General features: G+C 46.1%; 1 protein-coding gene across 1 annotated transcript in view; it reads right to left on the reverse strand.

Moving 5' to 3' along the window:
- Window positions 1-20000, reverse strand: part of cog5 (component of oligomeric golgi complex 5) — an 83700-nt gene that overhangs the window by 10949 nt on the left and 52751 nt on the right. The window contains exons 11-16 of the mRNA XM_076296524.1: window positions 18892-18973; window positions 12559-12763; window positions 9371-9532; window positions 9020-9119; window positions 3331-3441; window positions 1909-1971 (exon numbers count right to left, since the gene is read on the reverse strand). Coding sequence (XP_076152639.1) covers window positions 1909-1971; window positions 3331-3441; window positions 9020-9119; window positions 9371-9532; window positions 12559-12763; window positions 18892-18973 — 723 coding nt within the window. The remainder of the gene's footprint in view (window positions 1-1908; window positions 1972-3330; window positions 3442-9019; window positions 9120-9370; window positions 9533-12558; window positions 12764-18891; window positions 18974-20000) is intronic.

The raw sequence follows: 20000 nt of genomic DNA on the forward strand, positions 1-20000 counted from the left end.
AGCGCCCCTGATTGGCTCACACGGCCGGTTGCATGGCAACATGGGAGTCTGGGTGGCGGTGCTTAATCTTGTCGTGTGTGCACATGTGAGCGGCTGATTTGGCTGACATTTGCTGGACCATCCGCGGAACATCAGTCTGGCCATCACGCACCTTCACCCCGGCTGTTTGTGAGAACCTGTGCATGTCCGTGTGTCTGTGCATGGAGAAGTCCATAAGGGAGGTGTACCAGTAACGTATGTGCATTTGTAATTGGTGTGTTCTTGGGAGTGGGCATAGGCCTACTGCATGTATTTGGAGAGATGACTGATGTGTGTTCATATATTTGGTGGGGTTCTAGTGTGTGTGTGTGTGTGTGTGTGTGTGTAATCACGCCTCGACGTGTGTGCCACACCGGCCACCCCCTGACGCCCCTGATCCGCTTATCCCCTGTACCATCTCTGTGCGGAGATCAATGGAAACTCAATAGGGCTCCTCCTCCGCCCCGGGACCACCCCCCCCCCCCCCCACCACCACCACCCCCTAATCCCCTGCAGCCCGCTGATTAAGTGATGGCCCCCGCAGATCTCCTCCCCGTCCACTGCTGCCCAGTGAAAGTTAATGCATCCCCTACCTGAGGCCTGTCTGCCCGGTCACTCATCCATCTAACTTTCCTGTATTGGTCCATATGGACCAGTGGACGTCAGCAACATTCTTCTGTGAACTTCCTGCTTTACTGGGGACCTCACTGATGCTAACTAGTACTGCCGTAATTTTTCTAACTATTAGCCACGGCTTATACATTGATTTTGAAAAAATTTCTTCAGCTATGAGATTAATACACGGGGGCAGTTAATATGGTATTAATAGGGTTTTGTTTCTTTTTAACTGGCATAAAACACTGTCCTGTGTCTTATACACAATGTGGCTAATACACAGGAAATTACTGTAATAATAAGCACATGAATGCAAATGATGTCCATAGTTTATTTATCAGTAATGTAACAATCACTATTGAATAAAACATGCTAGTGGCACCTCCATCATTTAATAGATCTCCTACTCTGTTTGTCATATGGGATACAGGGTTGTTGGGAACAGGGATGTTTATTGTAGGGTGTCTAATTCTACAGGCCTGACTGTGAGCCCATGATCTCAACACTTGGTGGTCACCTGTTGTCTGACTTTGCAGTCGGTGAGGTGGCGTGCTAGCGTGTGTGGCGGGGGAAGGTGGGTGACCTTCATGGCTGACCTTGAGTGGGACGAGAGCACCTCCAGGCCTTTAGGTGATGGGCACCTGTCTCAGGCGTCCAGTTGTGTATCAAGGTTTTTAAGCGAATCCCATTGTGGAGTATCATGGTGTGCGTGAGGCGGGATGTATGGGTGTGTTTAGCGACGAGCACTAGAGCTATACTGCGGCAAGACAAACTATTGAAATGATCAAAACTGGGAGATTTGAGAGTGTTTTTTATTGTGTGTGTGTCTGAATGTGTCTGTGTGTATTTGTGTGTGTGTGTGTGTGTGTGTGTGTGTGTGTGTCTGTCTGTCTGCATGTCTGTGTGTGAGGTGAGTAGTTAGGGTAGAGTTTGTTCTTCTGATGGCTAATCTAAGAATTCTGTGCAGCTCAATGTTTACCTAATTATCTCTCTCTGTCCAACATGTCTGTGCCTGTGTGTGTGTGTGTAGAGTCTAGCTGAGTGTAACTTCCACACTACAACATAAGCGACATCTCCATCAGTATTCTGCCACTTCATTCAATGAGCTTCCTCACATAATACACTTAAATGAAAACCTAACAAAGGAAACAGGCTCATCTCAGTTCTTTCTTAGACCATATAAAAGGGTCTCCATCAGTGCACACTTTTTGTTCTCTCTCTCTTTTTCTGTTTGTGTGTGTGTGTGTGTGTGTGGGTGACAGTGTGAGACAATACCTCCAGAGATGCAGTGAGAGCTTGTTCTGCAGCAGGTGGGAATGCAGTTTGACTGGATATAACCTGGGACAAGGACACACACACACACACACACACACACACACACACACACACACACACACACACACACACAAACAACCAACCAAACAAATAGTAATTAAAGATATGAATTATTTCTAATTACCATGGTTGAAATTGGAAAGCAATGAAAAATACCATATGATAAAAAGGAATGAATGTGCCAAACAGTGATAAAGAACACCTTATGAGCCAAGTTAATGAAAAATAGGTTACCATACGTTGGCCAACATCTAAGAACTATCAGTCAGATCAGGCATGAAAAAGTCTATATTTTCACACCACATAAATAAATTGGCAATTCTATTTTGCTCAATGCAGTTGAGTGACAAGCCTGCACCCCCCCCCCCTCCCCTTTTCAGAGAAAAAGGTTCTTAGTGGGCTAATCGGCAACAGCAGAGGTAGCCACTTCTGAGAATTGGCAATTTTTTCGCCAAAAACATTCAGAGGGTGAAACTTTGATCAGCCACCCCCCCCCCCCCCCCCAACACACACACCCCACCACTTGCAGCCTCCCATGATTAAATCTCCCCCTGCCAGGCAATCTCTCTTTATTACAGCGTTAATCAGGCGACCTGGGGGGGGGGGGGGGTTCCTAGGCAGCTGTATGTATTTTTAATGCTGTTTGAGGGTGGAAAGACACACACACACACACACACACACACACACACACACCCTCCCTCCCCTCCGCCCCTCTGTTTGCCGCGGATCCTCCTCCCCCTCCCCCCCACCGAACCCCCTCGGTGGCTGCTGTGAGTTACAGCTGCTCATAACCACTGTGTGATGACGGGGTGCCATGGAGTCTACAAAGGCCTGCACAGAGAGAGAGAGGGACTATGGAAGAGTGAGCCCTGTCATGGGTCAGGACTATGAGAGAGCTAGCTGTGAGGATTTCTCTGTGTGCGTTTATCATGCCGCTCTAAGGGGATCCTCTATGGCCAGAACTTCACGGTCATACATACGGTGCTATACTGATTAACTGCATTACATTTGATCAGATCTAAACAAGTGGGATTAGTGAAATCATTAAGTGTAGATTTGCCTTCATGATACAGAGGGTCCACTACTATACACAAACAATTTTAAAGATTTAAAGAATTATGAACTTTAGCTCCATTGAAGGACAGAAATAAAAAAATAAAAAAAATAATAATAATAAATTAAAAAAAAAAAAAAAAAAAAAAATATATATATATATATAGAGAGAGAGAGAGCGAGAGAGAAAGAGAGAGAGAGAGAAAACAAATACAGAGAGAGGGCTCTAGAGACATAAATCAGGTGAAGATGCCAGTGTGCATCTCTTGTGATGGCTGCTGCCCACCAGATGCCCGTCTGGACGCTCACCTTGGCCACAGCCTGCTGGAGCCGATACAGGGAGTTGACCACGCCCACGTTCCTCCTCTGGCCGTCAGTCAGGGGGCCAATCACCTGGCTGGCTTCTCCCTGGGTACTGAGCTGAGAGAGAGAGAGAGAGAGTGGAAGAAGGTGAGAGGGATGGAGAGAGAGGGATAATGATAGAGGTAGAGTCGAGGAAGGGGAGACGGGGGAGAGTGGGAAGGTGAAAGGGATGGACAGAGAGAGAGGGAGTGGGGCAGAGAGAGAGAGACGGAGAGGGGGCAGAGGAAGAAAAGAGAGATACAGAAAATAAGAGACACACAAACGGAGAGGGGGAAGACAAGTGGGAGGAAGAGAGGTGAGAATAACAGATAGAACAGAAGAGAGAGAGAGAGAAAGAAAGGAAGGATATAAAGGAAGGAGGATAGAGAGTATTCAAGCCAGTGATGGGAAGCAGGAGCGAAGAGGAAGGAGAAACGGTGAGACAGAGACAGAAACAGACAGAGGGGGGAAAAGCAGGAGAGAGAAAGCGCATGAGCTGCTGTGGAGTAAACATGAAGGCCAGCAGGATCAGGTCCTTGGCAGCGCCAGGGGGCAGGGGGGCAGGGGGACAGGGGGGCAGGGGGACAGGGGGCAGGGGGGCAGGGGGGCAGGGGGACAGGGGGGCAGGGGTCCGCACGTCAGACTCCAAGGTGGCAGGCCCACCCGGGCCATGCCAGCCAACTGTCACCATGGCGACTCCACGTAGGCAGAGACTGGCGCTCGGGTGGAGTGAGAGGAGAGGAGAGGCGTATCTGTTGCCAGTCACAAGTCGTCTTTATGCGCGCGGGCGCACACACACACACCTATGCATTTCACACATCATAGTACACAAACACATGAAACACATAGTTGCACATAGGCTACATAATTATTCACACAAACACACACATACGGGTCATTTCATGTCAAATCTGATAAGATTGTTGAAACACTGTCTCAGATTTCAAACCTTGTCTATATGAATGGGTCCCTAAACCAAGGCCTGTAAAATATTAATGCTCAAATCCTATGCCTTTCAGCCCTTGATATCAGTTTGACAGCCTGATTAACACATTATCTGGGAAGCAGGGTTTGGGCATTAAAGGCATCCTATGCTATTTTTTCCCTTAATATAACAGCTTCGAAGTTATTTTGATGCTATGCTAATTGGGAGAATGGCATGCCTTACGAGCCTTACCCTACCCGTCTACAGAGAACCAGCCTTGCAACTTCATTCTCTCTTGGCTCACGCAATTGTGCCATAGCCTACTATTTGTATGGAGTCATGTAATATTACATTGTCAGTTGATATGGCTCTTCAGAGATTATCTTTGCAGATTCTTATCCTGTATTGATGTTGTACTATAGATAATTAGTTCTCCAGGAACAAGATGGATAGTGTTCCTCTGGAGCAAGGATAAAGATGCCGAGGTATAACAATGCAATTAACTACATTAATTTCTATGAAGGAAACATGGTACAACACTGAGGGCCAGATGTACTAACGCTTTTGCGCCCACTTCAGGCGTATTTGTTTCGCAACATGCGTGTAAAATCATTGCGAGGTATGTACAAACAGGCCGCAATGATGTAAAAGCGCAAACTGCCTGTCGCGGGAGCTGAAAGTGGCAGATTGCGTTTTTAATGCCATGCATATACATTCATGGGAGGATCCGGGGGGAAAGTGGGTGTTTAGTGTAAAAAGATGGGAGGGGAAGAGTAAAGAGCATCTAATTAGCCTATGTATTCTGCGGTATGTACAAAGACTGCTCCTGAAAGCGCACGTCAATTCTGCGCCTAAATACTTCCGCCTTGTAAAAGCAGGTGTTAATCCAAATTGCAGTTCAATGCGTCAATAAGAACCTTTCAAAGAGCAATTAGGGGTTAGATGCCTTGCTCAAGGGCACTTCAGCCGTGCCTACTGGTCGGGGTTCGAACCGGCAACCCTCCGGTTACAAATCCAAAGCGCTAACCAGTAGGCCACGGCTGCCCAGTGTTTGCAGACAAAATACTGACTGATGCCATATGGGTAAAAGCCAAAGAAAATATATACACACACAAAATATTTTACAGGTCTTTGCTTTAGGTCCTAAACAATAGGTAGGACAAAACCTTAGATGGTGCATTTTCTGGATTTTCTGTGTTTGACTTGACACACTATGGCTCACAGAGGCACACTGCAGGGCTTTCACTCCCTGGAACAAGCGCCAGCACAAACACACCAACAAACAAACAACCCCAAAACATTTGGAGGCTCGAGAAGCAAACAAAGACATGGCAGAGGAGAGATGGAATGCACGCAGAAAAGAAGAGAAGAAAAAAAAAAAACACCGCCACGGGGCGTCATGGCAACGGACTAAAAATGGCACAGCAACAGTTAATTATCAGCAGGAGGCAGCAGGAGTGCAGTGGAGGGTGTGTTTGTATGTACATGTGTATGTGTTAGTGTGTGTGTGTGTGTGTGTGTGCGTGTGTGTGTGTGGTCTGTGTTGGGAGAGGGGGGGGGGGGTGGCGGGTTAGGGTCTTCAGGGTGTGAGCTCCTTCACACCTGGGGCTAGCCTATATTTAACCAGCACGGCACAGTGGGCCAAAGGGGGGTGCACCAGTCGCCTAACGAGGACAGTGCTCAGGTGAGTCACCAGAGAGAGCGAGAGAGAGAGAGAGAGAGAGAGAGAGAGAGAGAGAGAGAGAGAGAGAGAGAAAAGACAGGGCGAAAGGAGAGATATGCGAGAGAGTTAGACAGCGAAAGGGCAGAAAGAGAAGGGAGAAGAAAGAGACCGGCTGTGAAATTGAGACAGAGAGATGGACCGAAAGAAAGAACACGAGAGAAAGAGAGGAAGAGAGAGAAAGAGAGAAGAGTAGAATAAAGGGGAAGAGAGATAGACAGAAAGAGAGAGAGAGAGAGAGAGAGAGAGAGAGAGAGAGAGAGAGAGAGAGAGAAAGAAGACATAACAAAGAGGTAGAGGAAGAGAAGAGAGACAGAAAGAGGCTGCCGCCACACACAGCTCGTGTGTCCACTGTCAGGTCTGCGCTGGAACTCCAGGCCCTGAGTGATCTAATGAGAGGAGTCTGGCTGGGCTGAGACAGCCAACCCACCAGAGGGCTCAACTCCCTGATCTGCCCCCGGCGGTGGAGGCATAGGAGACAGGCCCAGCGGCCTATGGGGCAAACAGTCAAGGTGGAGGAAAGGAGACAGCACTGTTATATAGTCTTGGTTTACAATGGCTGAGAGGCTGCATCTTAATGAAAAACTACATCTGAAAGCATTGTTTAAAATATGGAGTGGCATTATTTAATCACCTCCCCGTGTAGTTACTTAATGACCACTGGATCAGAGATGCATCATGGGAAATGTCCTGGGGGAGAGGACCGGAGAATTGAACCAGAGGGGGGTGTGCGAGAGACGGACACTCTAACCACGGGGGCCGCGGCGCTCCAGAAGAACACGACGCTCCGGCCATTTTCGCAGCGTGGGGCCCCCAGCAGATTGAGGCGGATTTAAAAAGCAGGAATTATTTTCCCAGCGTGAGCGCCGGGCGGAACAGGTTAAAAAGCCCGGGCCCATTTCACATTTCACTCGGCCAGATAGAGAGCAATAAGCAGATGGTATTCACTACTGGGCTGCAATCTGCAGCTCTGCAAAAAGCCAAATGCCCATCTACTATTCCGTTTAATGGACCATGTCAGGTTTTAGAACACCTGCTGTCTTTTAGTAGCACCACAAATTCTCTTTTCGTTTTACATTATTAACTACATTCAATGGAGCTTAAAAGGTACATTTTTAATAGGTTCCAATGGTTTATTTTACTTTTGGGGATGTTCACGGCTCTTCTAGCATAACTTCATTTTTTTCTTACTCACGCAAGACTCAGAGCAAGTACACAAAGTGCTGTGGCTCCAGTGGCTTTAATGATAAATTCTGATGGTGCTTACAAGGCCAAGCCATTCATCTCCCTGTTGCAGCGATTGTGACCCAGGGGCAGTGTCCCGGAGAATACTACGGCAGGGACGTCCAGCGCCCGTTCACCCCCCTCCCCGCACCACCACCACCTCCTTCCCCATGGGGATGTGGCCTCCTGCTCGGAGGAGTCGATACAGCATCTGATGTCGGCTGAAGAGAGAACGAAGGCCCGCGCCGCAAATCAATGTCCGCACAGGGTGAAGGGCAAGAGCGAGCTGTTCCTCAATCAGCCGTCGCCTCCACACCCAGAGATAAGTATAATCCAATCACACCCTGATTACGCCAAAACGGGGCCAATCAGGCGAGATACGGATTTACCTTCAGCGGGCCCAGCCTGTTGGGATCAATGAGGGGAGCTAAAGAGGGGGAACCTGGGGTCAGCTTTGGGTCAAGAGAGGGATAGACAACTCGGAAACACTTTATTTGACAGATTGGCTGCTACCATGATTTCACCCACTGTATCAACACGAAAGTACCCTCTTATTACCGATCTGTAAAGTAAGGTGCTACGGAAAACTCCCATCTCCTGGTTAAAATGAAATGGACATGGTTACGACAGCAGGATGATGACGGTCTGGGGGATGGTGGGAGGGCCAAATGCTTTGCATACACGTCATCTGATGCTATGGGAGCTGTGACTGAGAGTATTGTACTGAGGCAGTATGTTACATATTCATTTAGCAGACGCTTTTATCCAAAGCGACTTACACATGTCAATTATATATGTATGCAGTATGTATGTAATGATTGTCTTATTGCCAAAGAGAAATACTACACATCCTGTTGGCTGCCAGTTTGATACTTCCACCGACTAATTCTCTCAGAAGTCACGTAACTGTGCCAAAAGGCAGGTACAGTGTTTTACTATGAGGACAAAACTAATAGATACAAGAGAGAATATTCGGATGACCTCGTTGAACTACGAGACAGAGCTGGATCATGTTCAGGGACATGGAGCGCTGTGTTTATTGATTTCGGATCGCAGCTCGAAACACCGACGTCGTGTGTGACGCAGGGCGGCTGACCCACTTCTTATAAGAGTGTGTGTAATCGGAAACAGGCTCCGATACCATGGAGCCCAATCCGTTAGCGTCTACAGGAGGAGATGAGAATAGCAAGCGGACCGGTGTCCTGGGACGTTAACGAGCGGTACCGAGCCGTAACTCTAAACCCAGTGTCTTTGTGCGCTTTGAGCCTTCGGAAGGGCAGCTGCACTCGGCCATCTGCTGAGGGCACGGCGGTGGTGGTGGTGGCAGTGGCGATGACTCTGCCTGTTCTTCCCGTTCACAGCAGGTGGAGTGAGCCTTGGGGCAAACTCATTCACACTTAAGTGTCACTCGCACAGACGGCACTTTTACAACACCACCCCACACACATCTACTTGGCAGGGCACGTCATGGCACCAAGTCAGCCTCTCTTAACAAAAGCAAAGTTAGGATCTTCATCTTGCCTTTCAAATGGGCAACATTACATCATTGATAGGAATGAATCATATAAACTCTGTGACATTACTAAAATGTACTAAAATGCATTGGAAAAATAATCTTCCATGATATTTCCATAAAATGTCTTTTGCACTGGGGAGTTGTGGAGTTTCAAGAGGGAGGACAGAATTGAACATGAGCATGATCATGACGCGCATGAAAAATGAGCCGTACTGGACGAAAGCAGACGACGTGGATGAGGGCCACGACACACGGCATACGCCACACTCACCAGCTGCTCGCACTTCACACAGAAGAGCTGCACCGTCTTGGCGGAGTTCCTGGCCACAGCCACGGTCAGACTAGGATCCACAGAGGCCACGTTCAGCTCACTGAAGGGGGCAAAACAGTAGCAGCCATGTGTAGGACATACTTAATGAATTAACGAGAAAAAAAAGAAACATTATGAAGGCCATGCTCACTGAAGGGATAAAACAGCAAACAAAACATTAAAAGAAATGTGCTAGAAATATTTCATGAATAAAAAAAAAAAGGTAGACATAAACATAGTCAAGTGCATGTGTCATCTGATCCCTCATGCTTCAGGTTGGGTCCAGGAAGGGGGATAAGAGTGTCCTCTCACCTGGCTATGGTCTTGATGATGCTGTCCAGCTCGTCGTTGGAGGGGGGGTTGCGCCCCCCCTGTGGGAAGACCAGGTTGATGGGGTCAAAGAGGCGTGACAGGGACTTGGAGAGGTAGGCAGCCTCATAAGGCTGGAGAGAGTCCTTCAGAGCTTTCTCTGGGCTGGAACACAATATGAATTACTGAGCACACATTCAAAATGATATGTAGCATTCATAACAGATGACAGATGTTGGCTAAAGGAATGACAGAGGCATGGACAAATCAACAGTGGCACCAAAAGAATCACGCGCTAACTGTCCACGTGACATCATGTGCAGCCAATCGTTTAGTGGTAGGCCTACACAGAAGAAATTAAAATGCAAATCACAATTCCTATGATGCTATACAGTACAATAAGGACAAAGGAACAGGAGGAATATTTGCCCGCCTTTTTTTGCTTCTTACGAGATGATTAGTTTTCCTCAGATGACCCAACTCTGCTTGATGTGATTACACAAATGTGCTTGTGTGCTGTGCGGTGCGGTACTGCGCTGTGCTTTGCACACGGTATTCAGTCTCTCATTGGAGCACTAATGCACCCAGGCTCATGGTTCAAGAGAGTCTGTCTCTTTTCCTCACTTAGCTACAATTAGAAGCTGCCCAAGGGGCACTGGATTTGCCCCAGTCCCTCCTCCCCGTTCACCACACCACATCCCCCTACCCCACCCAAGCCATCTCCCCGCGTTACGCTCACAAACACAGACAATCTGCGGTCGAGCCGCGGGCTCTTGTCCGAGCTGCCGCTGCCACCATTTTATCATGCGAGCGGCGTTATCCAGGCGTGGCACGCTTCGATTGTTAGCCGTGGCGAGATGATGAAAGCCGTGGCCAAGAGACGCGCTGCTAATTGGGGAGCGTGGCGTCTTCAGTCGCGGCACGCTTTCAGGCACAGAGGTGGCGAAAAGGCTCAGACTCAGAGAGTTCCTTTTCAACCATGCCTCGCCTCTTCCATCGACTCTGTTCATCCCTTCTTTAAATACGTCCTTCTGAGTATCTCCCTCTTTCAACCAGCATTGCCATTTCCTTCCTCTACCTTGGCTCACTTTGCTTTTTCATTGTCACATAGAGCATTTTTCTCACTCCTCGCTGTCTCCGTCTGCCTGTGTGTGTGTTTGTGTGTGTGTGTGTGTGTGTGTGTATGTGTGTGTGTGTGTGTGTGTGTGTGTGTGAACCTTCAGCAGCCTTCAGAATAAAAGAGCCTCACAAGGGCCTTTCAACTGACTGAAGCAGGAGTCCGTGGACAGTCTGGTGCTGGTGCCCCTTCCTCCCAGCTCAGAGCCGCCCTGTTGCACATCACATCACATCACCGCTAAGCACCGCACACCCTCTAACTATGGGCTCAAGACCGGCTGACCCCAAAGGGTCATCTAAACATGTAGAGGAAAAAGAAGAACAAGCGAACCATGAGGTAGAGAGCGAGAGAGAGAGAGGTGGACATAGAAAGAAAGAGACAGAAAGACTGAAAGAGCGAGACGGTGAGTGAAGAAAAAAGAAAGGAAGCACGCACAGGGGTCATTAGAGGGTGGACGAGTGAATGGACCAGTGAGGGAGAGGAGGATACTGTTACAGGATACAGGAGGAAGCATCAAGCAGGAGCCTCACATTTAGACCGATCCAGTGGGAGAGACATTTTAGCTTGAGGTCAGAAACTCGCGACAAGATAATGACATCGCAGGTTATCTCCTTGGCAATAGCTCGGGGGGAGGGGGTGCTAGGTAGGATGGAGGTGTGGGTGGGTGGTGGGTGTTGTCAGGGTCCACAAGGCTCCTCAGCGGTCATTATCTTGGGCTCAGTGGTTGTGTGGATGGACATAGCGACTCACGTGATGCTCTCACCAGCATCTACCTCAGAGAAGCTGTTTTTCACCCCAAAATAGCCTGAACATAAGACACGCATTCCTCTGACCTGAAGGTGACCAGAGGCAGAGACAGCACTAAATGACAACAGTACGGGTCAGAGGCTTTCTTACGTTGAGTGACAACTTGAGAAATCCACCATGGCTCTCTCAAAAGACCAGGGAGAGGGTCACACTATAATCAAGCCGCACTGCACTGCGTGGTCATTTCTGCTCACTTTTCCTTTCTCCTCTCCTCAACGCTCTCCATCAGTCTCGCTTCTCACGTTCAACCCTTCATTCGATTGTCGCATTTGTCGGATGAACGAGCGTGCCAAATATCGTGCTTTCTGCCAAGCGAATCACCTTCACCTACACTACAACCCCACAGCTGGGTTCACTCCAACACCCGTCTCCCTTTAGAAGTCTGCTGACTCGGCACTATTTCAGGACGCGCTCAGTGCAAAACAGGGTTGCCCTGCCCTACCCCTTGCTGCTTGCCAAACTCGATTGCCATTCTGCTCACAAAACCACTTTTGACAGTTTATGATGAGGGGCGCTGGTGGCATGGGGCCTTAATTGCCAGTTGCCTGCTGCGTTAAAACATCTCAATGAGAGTTTTTCAGGATGTGTCTGTGTGTCTGTATGTCTGTATGTCTGTGTGTGTGTGTGTGTGTGTGTGTGTGTGTGTGTGTGTGTGAAGGGGAAGTGGCGGAGGTTTGAGTGGTGAGGCGGAAAATGAAGCACTCGATTGAAATTCTCAGCGATGTCTCTTCTGTTGTTGAAGACCTCTTGGCAAAATGGGGATGCGCCGGTGTTTGTGTTTTCCTGGCTCTGGCGGGCTAAATTAGCTTCCGCAGACACTTAACACTTGGCACTCGGTGATGATTGTGCTTTCAGGGAACAGATTAAGCCTGACAGGAATCCCCAACACTGTAGTTTTACGGCCGAGATACGGCATTGACAAGTTGATGGAGTTTTTACAACGCCGTTTGTTAACTGCAGGAACACCCAGGCAGGTTACGAGGCCATTGAATTTAAATTATGGGAGCGATTTTGATTATGCTTTATTAAATCTTATAAAGCTCAGATGGAAATTTCAATAAAGTAAAACTTGGTAAAATACCACATGATGTAACACATTTTGAACAAGAACAGTACAACTGAGCAACCACCTAACCTCAAATTTGGCTGTTTCACTGTTTGCCTGCATGTGTATTGTATGTGGGCGTGGAGGGTGAATGACTGGGTGTTAATGCAACGACCTCAGGTGAGCCTACATGGGGAATGAGGGATAAGGGGAGCCACTCACTCGTAGTCCTGCTTGGTCTGGGTGAAAAGGTCCTTGGAGTCGGTCTCCGAGGTGGGCAGGTCCATGGACAGCTCAAGCCCTCCCTGGGTGGAGAACGCCCCCTGGATGTTGGTGTTGTACTGCTGCAGGCGCTTCCACAACTCGTTGTACAGCCGCAGTAACTTTGGGTACTCGCCCTCCAGTGCCTGCTTCAGGAAGGTAGAGTCTGTGAATTGGGAACACACACACACACACACACACACACACACACACAGAGAGAGAGAAAGAGGAAAAAGGTAAGAAGGGTTTCTTTCGCTACAGAGGCTGAGATGGTACCAATCTTCAGGAGAGAAGAGGGAAGGAAGCCGAGAAATGTGGAAAAGACATGGCACACATATGGCGTTCTGGTTTATGTCCTGGGCCAAGAGATGAAACATCCTTTGTGTCACCCATGAATGATTAAGAAGCCTTGTTTCAGTCCCTCCACACTTTGTGACCAGTGAACCTGACATCTAACAAAGTCCTGGTCTACATCAGCACACAGTGGACACACACACACACACACACAAACACACACAAACACACACACACACACACACACACGCACACACGCACACACACACACACACACACAAACACACACGCACACGTGCACACGCACACTCACACGGACACACACGCACTCACACGGACACACACACACACACACACAAGGCGTGACTCCATGCCTGTTGTCCCCTGTGCAGAGGGGCAGAGGGGACGTTTGAAAAAAGAGAAACAAACATGAGCAACCTACAAATAAAATAAGACCTGCAGTTCCTGTATTCTAATTCCTGCTCTCCAGAATACAGAAATATAAAGGGGAGGGGGGGGGGGGTTAAGCCTATGCATATGTGTTATAGTTACTCGGGGAAACAAATCCACTCTTTTGTGCTCCAACGAGCTTGAAAATCTTGATTTCCATTATCCAAGAGTCCCCAGACAATGCCAGCGAATACGACAAGGAGAAACAGAAAAGGAGATTTTCACTCCCTGACAGAATACAAAGGGATGAAAGAAACTCACAGGTGGAAACGCTTCTGAAAATACGGCATCATTAATATGATAATGACTTAACTTTATGACTGATTAATCACTCATTATGGATCTTATGCAGGCTGTTGTATGGTAGTTATTTTTTTTTTTTTGGAGAGCTGTTTTGTGCAGTTGAATTGGTGCATGCATAATTGAACAGGTCTGGTGTTTAATGCCCATTTTTAAGGGATTATTTGGACGTTAAATGAGCTGTTGCCACCGGGCGTCTTGCTAAAGCAGGATCAGCCATCTGGAAGCAAATGAAAATGTAAATGCGGACTTATTTCTGTCATGCCGAATGTGTGTGTGTGCGTGTGTGAGACGAGGGAGAATGCCACCATGATGGAATACTGATGTGATGGTACTGAGGCTTGGGACCAAAGCATGGAATAACAAGACCCCCCAGCAAGCACGCTTTGCGTTGAGTTAGGCCTATAAACTGGACATCTGATGCATGAACAGGTTATGATAAAGAATGGCAGTTGGCGTCTTTAAACATGACCACCATTACTACAGACAAGCCATCATGGTGCCAGTAATGAGGCTACAGAGAGCTGAGAGAACTATTACCATACAATAATATGTCATGCATAATAAGGAAGGGCTTTCAGCTGCGTAATAATGTCAAAGGCCAAAGTGAAGAATCTTTTCTTCTAGGATTCCTCGGTGGTGGAATAATTTACCTAATGCTCCTCATTCTAGCAATAGCTTTGGGATCTTCAAAAAGCATCTAAAGACTCAAACTAATTATTTTTTTCTTTCATAGTCACAGTTTGTATATGTATGGTTATTGATATTATTCTGTTGAAGTATTGGTATTTTTAATATATACAACAACGAACGAAAGCAGCAACAGAAATCCAGCAACAAAGCTGCCTTTGTGCGCAACAAAGAGGCTTCTTTAGAGCCACATTGACGTGGGCTCTAAGCAAACCTGGTAGCCTAATTAACCAGAGAAAGAACCAAAGCAGGAATTAACAACATCACCACCAGAGCAGCCTTTATGACCATTTCATAGGGTTTTCAAACAGGCACCTTCTGTCTTCGGTCTTTCTTTGTAATGTAATATTTATTGATGTCATTGCCAGCCACTTTAGACAAAAGTGTCTGCTAAGAACTATAAACATAAACATACATCAAAAGGCTGTACCAACACGAAATGGTTTGCTATAGTACTGTACAGTAATGCCTTATTAAAGCTGTTTATTCATAATTGTATCAAACTGTAAACTGAACTCAAATAAAAAATGAGATCAATTTTCTACTTGATTGCACTAGTATCCTTATCAATGCATTATTACAGGAGTTGTGACCACACGTACCATGTAGGGAGTATGTGTGTGGCTAATTCTGATTTTTTTCCAATTTGTGAGGGTGTTTACAAAGTGACAAAATTATTTCTGTGGCATTTAGAATAATTTGCTAATCTGCAGCTATGTTTAGACAAAACAGCAAGCTCAGCTCTGTTTTAAGCAGGCCCGTAAGGACGGTCTTTCAGCTGCACATTGTGGGTAAGGTGACAAAAAACACCCAAAGAAAGGAGGGTAGGGAGTTTGATAAAGGAGGGTAGGGAATGTGTTTAAAGCACAGAGTTAGAAATTACCTCCAAATTACCCCCAAAACAAGTGGAGCCTGACAGGTAGTAATGCAGGGCCTGTCATGATTACTTTTTATTGACCAGGGAAAGTGCATTGAAGATTGTCATTAACTCGCGATAACATCAGGCCCAGATCGATGTATGTGTGTGTGGGCGGGGAATGGCGTTTAATGGAGGGGTGTGTGTGTGTGTGTGTGGGTGTGTGTGGGTGTGTGTGTGTGTGTGTGCGTGCGTGCGGATGCTGATTTCAATGCCGCCTTAAATTGATTTGCCGAGCGAGGAGGTCCGGCGAGACTGGAAGGGGAGGTGACGGTTTGACCACCTCCAAGTGGTCATTTATTCCTCCAATGAGCCTGCACTGATCAACTTTCGCCAGCAAATGTTGATTGTTCTCTTTTTTTGGTGCCACAATAAGAGGGACACAAAATCAACTCGACCACGCTGGGTCAGACAAGGAGCTAGGCGTGGTGCTTACCTGTTTTGGATCATGACAGTACTACAGTACTTTACGTCTGGACTGCAGACGGTTCCCATATACATCACATATAATAACGTTAGCTGGGCTGGGCTAGCATGCAATACCCTGTAAAGTTGTGGGTTCAATTCTCGGCCTCCACCATTGTGCCCTTGAGCAAGGCACTTAAACAACAACTGGAGAGTAAACCGTTTAAAGACCAAAAGAAAAAGCATCATGGTTGTATTCATGCTGTATTCCTGTGTTAGTGTGTGTCTGTTGGCATCCATTTTCTGTTCCGATAACCAGATAATCTGTCTGGTTCCTCTGAGGCCACAAGAAAACAGCAGAAATATGAGATGGCTGGTAATTAAAAATAATAACACACACACACACACACACACACACACACAAAAACACACACACACACACACGAGAAAAAGGCAAGCAACACAGACAGTGTGTTTACATGCAGGTAGAAATATTGGCTCCATAAGGCTAGTGAAAGTAAACATGCGTGTGGACACACACACGCACACACACAAATTCACAGACATGGAAAAAAAACACCCAACACATCCTCCTCCTCACCTCCAAATAGAAACAGGGAAACTACAGGGAAGAGACAAAATACACATTCCCAAGCACCCCACACACATCCCTTGCCAAGAGAGTAGGGGAGTGCTGTTGGAGCATGAATGTGTGGAGAAGCTGGAGAAGCTGCAGAAGCTGGACAAGATGGAGAAGATGAGAAGAGCGGCCAGGCTTTTGTCAGGAAAGAGAAGAGGAGAACGGTGACGCAAGAAGGGTGGGGGCAGAGTCCAAGCGCTGGAGACATCAAAGCAGACGCGGCCGACTCCAGAAGCCGCTAAGGCCAGGAGTGAGGGCGCCAAGACGACGACAGGAGACGTGGCCGAGCCAGATGCAGACTGTATGCAGAAGGGCCATACACACACACACTCTCTCTCTCTCTCACACACACACACACAGCTCAAGCTGTCCTAATACCTAAAGCAAACACACTGCCTATTAGAGCCTACAGCGTATAAACAGTGACTGATAAGGAGCACAGTAGCTGACCTAACTGAAATACTTACAGCCAAAACAAGCTACAGATGAACTCAACATAACTACTAACTAGTTTATTTCTCTTATAACCCACTTTTGATTGTTGTTTTGAGATTGTTGTTGACTGTAAAGGTTTGCATCAGTGTAGTACTCAGTGTTGTACCAATTATCACCCATTTCATTCGTAAATTCTAAAACAACCATGTTTGGTAACACTCCAAAATAAGGTGCCATAATAAATAGCAAACTAGTAATTACCTAACCCTTTGTTAATATTTGTTAATTGTTACTAAAATATCTATTTGGCACAAGTTAATAGTTTTTTCATCATTAATTAAATATTAGTTGTTTGCATAAAATCTGTATGTTAATGTTTTAACAAATCTATTAACTAATATTGTATTAATATATGTTAATAGTTAACTAAATATATTTTTGGCACTAATTAACAGTTATTTCTTACATCATTTAAATGTTACATTTTTATTTACAAACTATATGCTAATATAAAAGTTAATGACATATTATTATTTATCTAGCTTTTCTGATTAGCTTTGTGGATAATTTATGGAATTTATGGTTTATGGCTTTATGGTCTTGTGGGGTGTATAAGGCACCCTACTGCCAGTGGATGGTTGTGTGAGAGTTTGCGCTCCTCTTCTTCCACTTCATCCTTATTGGATACCTCTGTGGTTGGCTGTCCTGTAATTGGTGACTCTCTGTCTAGTGTTTGAAAGTAGTGTACTCTTTGCCTTTGGAAGTACTATTTGGTTGCTGCTTGAATTTGGTAAAATTCAGGGGAGGGGGGTGTAAGAGTTAGAAATGTACTGTAGTTTAGTGATTGTATGTGATTTTCGCCGTAATTAAGCAGCTTTATTGAGATTGGTATTTTGGAGCCCCCTTTGGAGAAACGCTATACTGCAGCTCTGCTGCGTTTTGTCCTTGTATTGTTGCCATAGCCGATCAGAAGCGGTATGCTTTGCATTGCGTAGGTTGACTGTATAAAGCTCTCCCCACTTTGTTTTAATTTTGTAACTGTAAAAGGCTCCACACTGATAGCTATATACTACTAATATATTAATTAAGCTTAACCAACTTTATTATAAGGGTCCCCCATACTGATAGTTATATATTACTAATATATTAATTAAGCTTAACCAACTTTATTATAAGGGGCCCCACGCTTATAGCTATATACTACTAATATATTAATTAAGCTTAACCAACTTTATTGCAGTGGCAGCATGTCAAGGTAGCTCCGTGTTTTTTTCTTGAATTTCCCCTTGGGGATCAATAAAGTATCTATCTATCTATCTATCTATCTATTGTAAGAGTCCTATGGAGAGCGGTTCATATTGGGATAGGCAGAAGCACAGTTTAATAAAAAATTGCAATTAAACATTTAACATTTAAATGATGCAAGAAATAACTGTTAATTAGTGCCAAAAAGACATTTAGTTAACTATTAACACATATTAATACAATATTAGTTAATAGATTTGCTAAAACATTAACATACAGATTTTATGCAAACAACTAATATTTAATTAATGATTAAAAAACTATTAACTTGTGCCAAATAGATATGTTAGTAACAATTAACAAATATTAACAAAGGGTTAGGTAATTACTAGTTTGCTATTTATTATGGCACCTTATTATGGAGTGTTACCCAATGTTTTTTAATAATTCAAAATAACATTTGATAAATGAACCTTACATTTTTCAGTAGCCATAGGTGTGAATCTGGTTTGGTTCTTACCGGGGCTTTTACTGCCTGAAATGTTCGATTTTGTTTACCATGCTCGGAGGTTAGTGCTGGCCTGGTGGGTCGTCTACTTCCACCCTTTCACACGGCACATGAACGATTAGACCGAGAATTCTCGTTACTACTTCAAAATTCCACTGGAGCTCCAAGTGGATTTGTACACGCAGCCTTACAGCACTGTTTACAGCTCTTCGAGTCACGGTAAAATGTCATTTTTGGTACACAGCTAACTTAGATACACCAATGGTGTGGGTGCTTGCGTTTCTTTAGGAATCCGCCATCTTGGTTTGTATAGAAATTAATATTAAGTGACACATACACACAAGAGGACGGAAACACAGGACTGGTGGTAATGGGGGGCGTTCCGATACAGTGTAGGAAAGGCACACTCACCAGCGGTGGCTTTCTGGAACTCCACCGACAGCGTTCCGGTCACCGAATTCCAGAAGGTGTACAAGATGTCAGGCTGTCCATCCTGTGGAAAAGAAAACAAAACATCCGGAAGGTCAGCAAAATCAGATATAGTAAAGACATGCTTCACTACATTGCCAAAACACACAAACATTCAAACATCTGGAGCATTAAACACAATAAACTGTCAGAGACAGGTAAACCATAACTAAAAAATAACATCTTTGCTGCCCTTCACGGCTGATTACAAAAAAAATCCTAAAATTTCCCTCAAAAAATTAACAAATTAACAACAACTTACTAAAATTTCCCTTGGGATGAATAAAGTATCTATCCATCTATTTACAAACCATTGATGAGGTCAGGCGGGTTAAATAACGAGTCTGTCACAACACCTGTGCATGGGGACGGGTGAACTTTATAAATATGTGAGGTGACCGCAGTGATTAACGCTAAGGCAGGAGAAGAGGCTCGTCTCCACGGACACGCCGGCTGACAGACCCCTTTACTCACACGTGCCTCGTGTCTCGGCGGGGAGCTGTGGGCAGCGCACGGGGATCTCATGGCCACCAATGACCGCTTGTCACAGGTCAGTCTGTGTTTACATCAGCGTTCACACTGGTGTCATGCACACATGCCAACGTATAGTGCACACAAACACATATACAAACGGAGAGACCCTGGAGCTAAAGACAACCAGAAAACCTGATAAAAAATCCCTCTGGGCAACAGATTTTGTGTGTGTGTGTGTGTGTGTGTGTGTGTGTGTGTGTGTGTGTGTGTGTGTGTGTGTGTGTTTTGTAACTGTCTGTGAGAGAAAAAAGACAGTGTGAAAACAAAAAGAAAGTGGCGGGGGCCCCATGAATAACAACATCGATGGCGATGACAGCTCATCATTGGCTCGTCGCGGCAGGGCGGCCAACGTTGCCGCGGTGATGGATGTGCTTTTCCTCCGTGCCCGCGGAGCAATTACCCACGTAACCTACGGCAACGGGTAGGAAAGAGGAGCGGGCTGGGGTGGGGGTGAGCGTTGTAGGGGGGGGGGGGGGGAGTGTTTGAGCGGCCGGCAAGGGCCGGCATTAGGAGCAGCC

The sequence above is a fragment of the Alosa pseudoharengus genome, unplaced genomic scaffold (assembly GCF_046254945.1).
Source record: "Alosa pseudoharengus isolate Yale_2024_CS ecotype anadromous, Long Island Sound unplaced genomic scaffold, YU_APseudo_1.1 YU_APseudo_1.1_scf_20, whole genome shotgun sequence".
NCBI classification, from domain to species: Eukaryota; Metazoa; Chordata; class Actinopteri; order Clupeiformes; family Clupeidae; genus Alosa; species Alosa pseudoharengus.